Below are 10364 nucleotides of genomic sequence, written 5' to 3' on the forward strand. Positions count from 1 at the left end.
ATTTTTCTTGATGTGTTGCCTAACTAGATTGTATTTTCAGGCTTCCGTGTACAAGATTTGCAGAGAAATGTATGATGATGGAGTGGGTTTGCCTTTTCAAAGTCAGCCTGACCTTATTGGAGACAAGTATGTGATGTTGATTTGGACTTGGGAGTAGACATTCATTGAGGGGAGGTGATAACTGAAAAGAAGTGCTTTTTCTTCAGTTCCAGGTTACCTTTATAAAAATCTAGAACTGTGTTTATTTCCAATTTTTTTATACCAGATGTAGTTTGCTTAAGTTGTAATTTGCTTAAGTTATCATTGAAGTATATTGAGCCTTGCATCACTGAATTCTGAATTTCATGTTAGTAATTTATAAGCTTACTCTAGCCTCTCTCCTTCTGAGCAGGTTAGTAGGCGGGCTGCTTTCCCTAAGTCTGGATTACTGTTTTGTCCTGGAAGATGAAGATGGCATATGTGGTTATGCCTTGGGCACTGTAGATGTGACACCCTTTATTAAAAAATGTAAAATTTCCTGGATTCCCTTCATGCAGGAGAAGTACACCAAGCCAAATGGTGATAAAGAACTCTCAGAGGCTGAGGTAAAACACTAGTTTAGAATTATACTATGGCCATTGGTTTATTTTTCTTGTTTTCATAAAGTACTTATTAAAATATGAAAAGTAAGCCAGTCTCTAGTAGTTCACACTTTTAATCCTAAATATTCAAGAGATTGTGATATAAAAATTGAGATTCAGAGCTGGGAATCTTGCCTAGCATGCACAAAGACCTGGGTTCGATTCCTCAGTACCATATACATAGAAAAGGCCAGAAATAGTGGTACTGCTCAAGTAATAGAGCTCTAGCCTTGAGAAAGCCCAGGGATAGTGCTCAGGCCTAGAGTTCAAGCTCCAGCACTGGCAAAAAAAAAAATTGAGGTTCAGAGCCAGCCTGGGCTGACAAACCTGGAAGGTTCTTTTTTGTCATTTCTCTCCCCCCCCTCCCCCAATTCCTGGGGCTTGAATTCAGGTCCTGGGCACTGTCCTTGGGCTTTATCAAGGCTAGCACTCCACCAGTTGATCCACAGCAAGAGATTAACCCAGTGTCTAAGCAACTGTTTTACTGGTGAGCTATATCTATGGCTGCTTAGTTAAACTTCTATTTTTTTTTTTTTTTGTCAAGTCTGGGGCTTGAACTCTGGGCCTGGGTACTATCCCTGAGCTCTTCAGCTTGAGGCTCCAGTGCATTAGCACTTTGAGCCACAGTGCCACTTGAGCCACAGGGCCACTTCCTTTTTTTTTTTTTTTTTGCCAGTCCTGGGCTTGAGCTCAGGGCCTGAGCCCTGTCCTTGGACTTTCTCAAGGCTAGAGCTCTACCACTTGAGCCTCAGCACCACTTCCAGCTTTTTTCTATGCATGTGGTACCGAGGAATCGAACCCGGGTCTTCATGCATGCGAGGCAAGCACTTTAACCACTAGGCCAAACTCCCGGCCCCCTTTTCTTTTTTTTTTTTTTTTTTTTCTTGTAGTTAATTGGAGATAATATTCTCAGGGCCTTCCCTGCCTTGGCTGGCTTTGAACCATGATCCTCAGATCTCAGCCTCCTGACTAGCTAGGATTTATAGGCCACGGGTACCTGGCTAGATAAACTTTTTTAAAGTGAAAATGTTTTACTTATTATACTCCCTGTGCTACTTACATAATAACTGGAAGAATTAATACTGCTTTCGTTTTTCTGTTGACTCAGATCTTGGATATAGATATACAAGTCATTGTTAAGTTAAAAGATTGTAACTTTTTCAGAAAATAATGTTGAGTTTCCATGAAGAACAGGAAGTATTGCCGGAAACTTTTCTTGCCAACTTTCCTTCTTTGATAAAGATGGATATTCACAAAAAAGTAACTGACCCTAGTGTGGCCAAAAGCATGATGGCTTGTCTCCTGTCTTCACTGAAGGCGAATGGTGAGTATGAATTGGTAGACTTAACATTATTTGGGCAGAAGAGTATTTCAGAATAAATTTCTTCATACTTGACTCTAAAAGTATGAGTTTTTCTTTTGGAGAGAAGAATTTCACTGATTTTTCAATAATACGAGTTTTACACATTGTATGAAGTGAAATTTACTTTTCTGCTTTAAATACATTAAAGATTGTAGTTCATATTCCTAATTCACATTATAAACATTTGTTTCATTTCTAGGCTCCCGAGGGGCTTTCTGTGAAGTGAGACCAGATGATAAAAGAATCCTGGAATTTTACAGCAAGTTAGGCTGTTTTGAAATTGCAAAAATGGAAGGCTTTCCAAAGGACGTGGTTATACTTGGTCGCAGCCTGTGACACTGTCTGCCAGCATGAGGGAGCTGTTTAAAGTCTCTCACCTCCACCTTGTGATTGGTGGTTGGGGTCGTCATAACAGCTCATCTTCTTTGAGTGGCAACAAATCAGCCAATTGAATTGGAAACTAAACTACACACTTTCAGACTACTCACTGGTTGGAAGAAGATAGTATTGCCAAATCCTATGTGAAATGGATGTTGGGCCCGCTTTTGAGTCTTGTGGCTGATTAGGTTCCAGGACCTCTTACATGGGCTTCTCTAGGGAAAAGGGTCTTCAATAAATGTAGTCAGCACTACTTTCTGCATCCAGTGTGGTTGCATTTCTCACCTAACAGTAATCAGAAATCACTGTGTCACTTTTTGGCAGTGATGAGAAAGATATAGTGGGTTTCAGAGGCTTCAGGGTGGATTTTCCAAATAAGATGGCTATGGCATTAGTTTAAATGTTTAGTTTGGGCAAGTTTTCTGCCCTCCCCACCCATACCACCCTCCCCCTCCCCCGCCTTTTCTAAGTCAGGGCCAATTACCTTTCTGTAGTAACCATTGTTTCAAGCATGTTGTGTTTTGTAGGGACAAATGTGCAGTTGTTTGTGGCAGAAGCCTAAAATGGACAAACTTGTAGATTTATTTGTATATAATTTTGCTGTAGTCTGACTTCTTTTCTGCTTACTGTTTTGAAAAAAAAATTTTTTTCCTTTCAAAAATAAAAGGTTCATTTAGGATGGCACTTTGAATAATATCAATCAGTGGAAAGTAGATTTTTTTTTCTTTTTTTATTTTCCTAATAAGCTTTATTTTTTAAAGTGCCTCCCATATAGGGCTAGGTAGGCCATGACCATTTTGGATATGAGAGCCTAACTTCATAGGATGCTAATCTGTTGCAAAGTGCTTTCACTTCTGAAAAATAACAGATGAGCCTGTGAAATGTTAGTTTTGACATCATTGTAGGGAGGGTAAGGAGACTGGGTGGTCTCATTGGCCCTTTGATCGGTTGTCATTTGATGTCAGTTACTACTGGTTTAACTGAATCAGTCTTTAATTCTTGCATGTTTGTATCTGATTTTTAACTGAAGAAATGAGTACACTTTAACCAATGATTTATGGTTATCCTTATCCCTTTAATCACGGATTTTGAAAACTTCATGTATTTTAATTTAGCTTGGTGTTTTTAAGGGTTCTGAGCATGAGGCTGGCAGGTAATCTGCAGGATTCATTTTTTTCATCATTGCTGGCTTTTTCCTAGATTCTTAACTGGGTTTTTTTCCCTGCAGTTTTACATCAGCTAACATGAGAGTCAAAGAAGAAAACATGATTTTCCTTCATATAGTTCCCACCAGTTTAGGATTTGAGTCTTAAACATTGTCTAAAGGATATGCTTAATGAGTGAGGGAGAAGATCTTGTTTTAGAGTAAAAATCATGTACTATTAGGAGGATATAATGTGTTGGAAAGTTGAAAGGAATTTGCCTTCTTGAGGGCTGAAGTGAAAAAATCCCTACTAGGTATGGTTTAAGACCCATGAATGTTACTCTGTTTTCTTTGAATACATCTCAAGCGGTAGAGTACAGTTTATAACATTTATTGGGAGGATTTCAGTCAATCTCTTAGAAATCAGGGTTTTTATACAAGTTGCTTTTAATTATAATCTTGGCTTTTAATAATCATTTTGGCTGATTGGTCACACCTTAACTGTGAAACAAGTCTGTACACCCTCATCACTCCTGGATTGTAAAGTGCTATGCTATCTTCCATGGTTATGAGTATTTATTACGGTTGGAATGACATTTCATTGTTTAGATCACAACTCAGTTCCTGTAGATAATGAGCTGTAAAATTATGAAGATCATGCAAGAGGCAAAATAAAACTTGGAAGTGAACCTGTGTGGTGGTGTGCTAACTGTATTTATTACTTAATTACCGTGCCTACCTTCTTAGGCCACACTCAAGAACAGGATTTGACCTTTCCTCAGCTGTTCCAAGGTGGAGACTGGACCTTGAAGGCAGCCCTCCTCGCCTTCCCAGTAAAGACAAAAGCTAAGACGAGTAAGGCTGGCTTTTCAGCTAGGTCACCTTGCTACCATTGTGGCACGAAAAGGCAGTGACCAAGTTTCTGCCATATGTAGTCAGGGGCTGTACAGAATTCGATTCTGCAAGGTGGCGGGCGGGGAAGAGGAGCCTTGTGGAATTCGGAATTACAAGCTGAAAAAAGTGTGTGGGGCAGCTAGGGGCCGTAGTTGAAGCTCACATCAGAGCAACTAAGCTGCCCTGCTGCACTTGGGTAGCAAATCACTAGGGTATTGGGACACTGGCCTGTCGCTGATGCGGTAAGCATTTCCAGGTTCTTTGACAGAGCAAATTCGGGCGCACTGCCTTCTCTACGGGAGAGGAAGTCGGTTTACATGAGTAGGTGTATACCCTTTCAATTTACCCTGGATCGGAAGAAAGGATCTTGTAGAGGACGCTTTGGGCTTCAGAAAAATGGCGCCAACAGGGCCAAGGAATGAGAGGACGTTAACATTACTGCCAAACCACAAGTGCAGCACACACCCCCTGGACGCCTCCCCCGGGGGCTGAGCGGCTCCTTTAATGGGCGTGGCCGGAACTGGCCGGGGCGCCGCGTTCCGGACGCGTCTGGGGCGTGGCCTTCAGCCTCCCTACAGCATGGCCGCCGGAGCCGCCGCCGCTGCTTTAACGTTCCTGAGCCCGGAGAGCCGAGTCCGGGCCGCAGGCGTCAGGGGTCAGCGGAGCCCGGCCCCGGTCACCATGGACAGTTTCTTCTTTGGTATTGGGAGGAGGAGAGGCTGTGGGTAGGAAGCGGGGGTGGCGAAGAGGAGCGCGAGGGTTTGCACCACGTGTGTGCGGGCGGAGGGCTCCTCGGTTCCGGGCGGAGAGCAATCCTGGCGCGGCCGCGGGAGCCGAGGGGGCGGGGACCGGGAGATGCGTTCCTGGGGTCCGGGAACCACGCGAGGCGCGTGCGGGCCGCACCTGCCCGGGTGGGAGGAGCCCGGGGTGGGGGTGAAGCCCCCTCCCCCCCGCCCTCCGCACGCCCGTCACTCACGCCTGCCCATCCTCTTGCAGGCTGTGAGCTCTCGGGCCATTCTCGATCCTTCACCTTCAAAGTAGAGAAAGAAGATGATGCAGAGCATGTGTTGGCATTAACTATGGTGAGGGGCAGGAGAGGCGATGCGTGGACATCCACCCTTTCCGTAGCTTCCCCATGCTCCCTCACTGGCTGTTACCTCTGCCTAACCGCTGAGACTGGGACACATTCTAGGGTAGGTGGCTTCTGGGGCCTGTCTTTCCCTGAAGAAACCCTAAAGCCCTGTGTACCATTCCCAGCTCTGCCTCACCGAGGGGGCCAAGGACGAGTGTAATGTGGTGGAAGTTGTGGCCCGGGACCATGACCACCAGGAAATTGCAGTACCTGTGGCCAATCTCAAGTTGTCTTGCCAACCCATGGTGAGTTCCCCAGCCATCTTTGGGGATAGGGCGGGATATTGAGGACTGCTGTGCTCATCTCTTGATGGAGTGGGCCAGGACTTCCATCCTTGTCTCTCTCCTAGCTCAGTCTGGATGACTTTCAGCTTCAGCCACCTGTGACTTTCCGGCTGAAGTCAGGCTCTGGCCCTGTGCGGATCACTGGTCGGCACCAGATTGGTGAGAAGAAGGGTGATCGCTTTCTGTTTTACCTTTAGTGGGTTCTTCATCAGGCCTTTCCCATAATTCCACCGTTCTACTCCAACCCAGCCTCATCTCCCAGAGGAGCCCCATCCAGGCCTGTATGTCTTTTTAGCTATGCCTGGGAAGTAATTCGGCCTCGACCTAAGCCTATCTGAGCAACATGTTTCAGTTCCTCCCAAATCCAGTGATGTGGACTCCTTTAGTTCTTTCTCCCTCCCTTTAGGATCTGAATTTCTTCCCACCAGTCCATAAACGGTAGGCAAGTCTAGTCCCTGCCAGCCTAGCACCACAGGATGTGACTGAGCTCTGTGTGTGTGTGTGTGTGTGTGTGTGTGTGTGTGTGTGGTGGGGGGCATTGGCTTTAACTTCCCCTTCCCTTTTGGGTCCACCAGTTACTATAAGCAATGATGTTTCTGAAGATGATGAGAGTGAAGAGGAAGATGAAGAGGAGGAGGTTGAGTTGTCCCCTATCCTTCCTGCCAAGAAGCAGAGGGGCAGGCCCTAAGCTCTCTGGTGAGTGGGAAAGGAGAGGTACCTAACAAGATAAAGAGGGGCTCAAGGAGAGGTGGTTGAGGTTCTAGATGCTGACCTCTTCTTATTTGCTCTTCTCAGGTCAAGTATCTGCCTGCTGCATATGCTACACACCGCATTCCTGGACAAGTGTGAAGAGTTTTAAATGTTCCTTCCTCCTTGCAGAGGACAGTGTGGGTCAGGAGTTGGGTGGAAGAGTGTTGGGATGTTCCTAGGATAGCAAGTGCAGTCTCCATAGGGCCTTGGTCCTACACCATGCCTTTTCTGTAAGGATGGAAGATCCTCTCTCCCTTCGTTCTCATAAGCATTGGAAGTCAGTATTTGAAGTCCAGAACGACATATTTTTAAACACTTTTTACATATTTAGATAAAGGTTTAAATAAAGTACTGTGGGGTTTTTGCAACTTGTTTTGTGTGGCTTTTTCCCATGCTAGAGTGACATTTCCCTAGGGACCACCAGGTGGCACTGTGACAGCACAAAGGATGGTCCTGGACCTGGGGGAAGGGGGAGGAAATGTAGGGTCTTAGGCCTGGTCCTGGCCTAAGACCTACTGCCTTGCTGGAGGGGGTTTGGGGGTGGCGCCCAGTGCAGCTCTTCCCTGTTCCTCCAGGTGGGGGGAGGGCCATCCCAGGAGGTTATCAGCTTCCAAACAAGGGGTCTGGGCCTCTGTCAGCACTCAGGCTGATGGGCAGGGAGGCAGATAAGCAGGCTTAAGAAGCCTAAGGAATGTGCATCCTTTGCCCCATGAGGGGGCTCAGGCCCAGAGAGAAGGCCTGTGAGGGTTGGGGTGGGGACCAGTCTTTGCTCCTTCAGTCTTTCAGGCAGGTTGAGCAGGGCTGAACTCTTAGAAACCTGATTCCCAGGACCAGATGGAGGGAACTGGCCAGATTGGGTGACAAGGAAACCAGAATCCGGGTGGCCTGGCATATGGGGACAGAAAGAGGCCCTTGGGAATCAGCCTCCTGGGCTAAAGGTTCCTGCTCCCCAGCACACCTCCTGGTGTTGGGGAGCTGGGGAGGGTGCCTGGAGTCAGGTGATTCTGTACAGCACCTGATGGGTGCACAACCGGTACCCAGTGAGGACCCAGTGAGGAGTGCGTGTGCATGTGGCCAGCTCCGGGGTCAGCAGTTCAGCAGCTGTGTTGGGGTAGGTTGATGTCAGTGCCCCACAAACAAACAAACAAAGGGTTACCTCTCCAGACAGGCTGAGGATGGACAGAGAACAGAGCCTGAGGGGATCGGGCCGATCAGCTGCCCAGTGAGTAGGCATAGGAGAGGGGCCCGGAGATAATGAAAGGGCTGGTATTGGGGTAGCCGAGGGCGACTTTCGAGTTTCCCCCACAGTGTGGAAAAGCCGTCCCTTTTCCTACACAGATTACTCCTACCCCGGAGTGAGACAGGAGAGCATCTCTTGGGTGGTCGAGGTCACAGGTTGCCTTTCTTTACCACCAGAGAACGTTCCCAAAGTTCTACCACCAGCAGCTTGGCTGGCAGGGCAGACGGGTTTGGTGCCCTTCATTCACAGGATGGAGCAGGAGTGGCGGGGACGGCGCCCTCTGGTGGACGAGGCTGGGGCCGCTCGTGGCGGTTCGGCTCCCTCAACTACGGCGTGCGAAGGCGCCTGGACGGCGGCATTTTAGGCTGGGGTTAGGGAATAAGTCACTAAGGGCGGGTAAGCATACCTACATTCACTCTTGTTTTTTTTTTTCTTTATGCCATTCCTGGAGCTTGAACTCAGGGCCTGAGCACTGACTTTGGGCTTTCCCAAAGCTAGTGCTCTTCCACTTGAGCCACAGCACCAGTTCCGGCTTTTTCTGTGTATGTGGTACCAAGGAATCGAACCTGGATCTTCATGCTTTTCAGTCAAGCACTCTATCGCTAGGCCAAACTCCCGGTGTTACTCCTGGGAGAGCTGCTTGGCTTCTCCTGTGTCCCCGACACGTGCTCAGCTGGAGGCACCCACGCACCTTTCCCGGCGGCCTCCCCGACGGTCGGGTCCGCCCGCCCCCCTCCAGCTCGCGGCCCCGCCCCATGGCGACCCCCTGGGACGCAGCTGATGGTTCATTGTATTTCTGCCGAGTTTTGCTGCTCCCGTCGGCGCGGGCTGGCGGTCCTGCCCGCAGTGGGGGCCCAATCCACATCGGCCTCTCAGTCTCGTCGTCGCTCGGCCCCATGTGGCGCCCGAGCACAGACCTGGGAATTGTTTTTACTCCTTCCCGGATCTCACCTTTCCTAGATCCCCTTTTCTGCACCTTCAGCACCCAGTAGGAGGGCGGCCGACTCACCCCAGGGCCTGGGGCGCGTAGGAGATGAAGGTGCGCGCCGGCGTGTGGAGCCCGCGGGGGGGAGGGCAGGCCTGTCTTTGGGGTGGGGGGGACGGCTCTCCTCTCAGACGAGGGGGGGGTGCGAAGCTCAAAGCTCTGTCTCGGTGATTTGCATTTGAACTGTCTGCGGCCAGCGGCGCTTTGAACGCCGGGTGCGGGAGGCGCACGTCGCGGCGAGGGGCAGTCTAGGTGGCCGGCCGCCGCTGGGTGGATTTGAGCGGCCTGGGTCGGGCGGCCAGGCCGAGGGGTGCGTTTGGGTTTCAGCGAGGGCGTGTGTGCGGAGAGGAGCCGTTTGTGTTGGCGAGAAGTGGTGTGTGTGTGTGTGTGTGTGTGTGTGCGCGCGTGTGTGTGTGTGTTTGCGCAGTGTGTGAGGAAGGTGGCCTGGAAAGGTGGCCCGGCTGTCACTCAGCGATCAGGTTGACAGGCACTCCCTCATCTGAGCCCAGGAGCTCTGATTGCAGATTCGAGGAAACAAAATAGCAATTGTAATTACGGGGCTTTGATAAGATAAAGGAAAGAGCGAGCTGGCCGGCAGGCGAGCGAGCCGGGGAGGGAGGGAGGGCCGCAGCAGCCCGCGGGGGCCCTAGCGGAACATTTGCATCTGTCAGTCACTGAGCCGATTCCCACCCGAACCCAGCGCCTGCTACTGCAAAGGAGACCCATCTGTCCCGGTCCCCTCAGAGACACGGACTTTTGGGGACAGGTGAAGCTGAAAACAAATTGTTAGTGAAGATCCAGCTCGGGGGAATTTCTGAATGTAAAGGAATTTGGTCCCACAGAAACCTGTGGCATAGGTTAGAAGTGGGACCACAACTGCCCTGGGATCCTTTAGGTCTCAGGATTTCATGGGGGGGGGGGGGAGAGGGTGGAGAGGGCTAGTGAAGATAATTAAGGTTCAGTCCAAGGTTCTTAGAACCTTCTGGGGTTCCAGAAGCCAGGTGAGGTGAAAGGCTGCTCTGACCACCTCTCTAGACCTGGTGAGCGCTGCTGGATGGGATGGCTGCCTTGGCCTGTCTCTGCTTCCTGGTCCCTACTCCACTCCTCAGACTTATTTCCATAGGGCCATCCATGTCCCTGTTGGGAGGGCTTCCCCGTTCAGGAAGAGCCCATTCTCTTGTTTGCAGTTTCTCCATCCATCCATGCATCTATCCATCTATCCATTCATTCAAATACATTACATACAAAGCGGAATACTTTTGAGGGCCTGCTATGTTCATGGCATGAGGTAAAGACTGAACAAATAGACAGCATGGAGCAATGCAGAAAGGCAGACAGCACGTCATGGGACAGACCTCTAGAGATCCCAGAGAGCCCAGAGAAAGAACTAATGCTTCTAGGCTGTGGCCACAGAAGCCCACCTGCCCTATTTCCTCTTAAAGAACCCACCTACCAAACCTTTAGCAGATACAAGCTCTCAAGGAATGGTGCTTAGGGGAGGGAAGTGGGTTTCCCTATGGAAACCATGGACTGAAGTCTAAATGCTCAGCCCGTTTCTTCATTCATTCATTCAT

General features: G+C 49.2%; 2 protein-coding genes across 3 annotated transcripts in view; both read left to right on the plus strand.

Annotated features, from left to right (window-relative positions):
* The window catches only part of Oga (O-GlcNAcase), a 31928-nt gene extending 27730 nt beyond the window's left edge, over positions 1-4198 (plus strand). For both annotated transcript variants that reach the window (XM_090346037.1, XM_090346036.1), the window contains exons 13-16: positions 41-126; positions 392-584; positions 1785-1944; positions 2183-4198. In XM_090346037.1, coding sequence (XP_090202163.1) covers positions 41-126; positions 392-584; positions 1785-1944; positions 2183-2319 — 576 coding nt within the window. In that variant the 3' untranslated portion in view covers positions 2320-4198. The remainder of the gene's footprint in view (positions 1-40; positions 127-391; positions 585-1784; positions 1945-2182) is intronic.
* A 768-nt stretch (positions 4199-4966) lies between these two features.
* Npm3 (nucleophosmin/nucleoplasmin 3) lies at positions 4967-6933 on the plus strand. The gene is made up of 6 exons (XM_090346901.1): positions 4967-5099; positions 5396-5481; positions 5657-5776; positions 5881-5974; positions 6391-6511; positions 6611-6933. Exons 1-5 carry the CDS (start codon positions 4979-4981, stop codon positions 6501-6503), a joined length of 534 nt encoding a protein of 177 aa, XP_090203027.1. The 5' UTR covers positions 4967-4978; the 3' UTR covers positions 6504-6511; positions 6611-6933.
* Positions 6934-10364: the final 3431 nt, after the last annotated feature.

This window comes from Megascapheus bottae, chromosome 15 (genome assembly GCF_031878675.1).
Source record: "Megascapheus bottae isolate mThoBot1 chromosome 15, mThoBot2.hap1, whole genome shotgun sequence".
NCBI classification, from domain to species: Eukaryota; Metazoa; Chordata; class Mammalia; order Rodentia; family Geomyidae; genus Megascapheus; species Megascapheus bottae.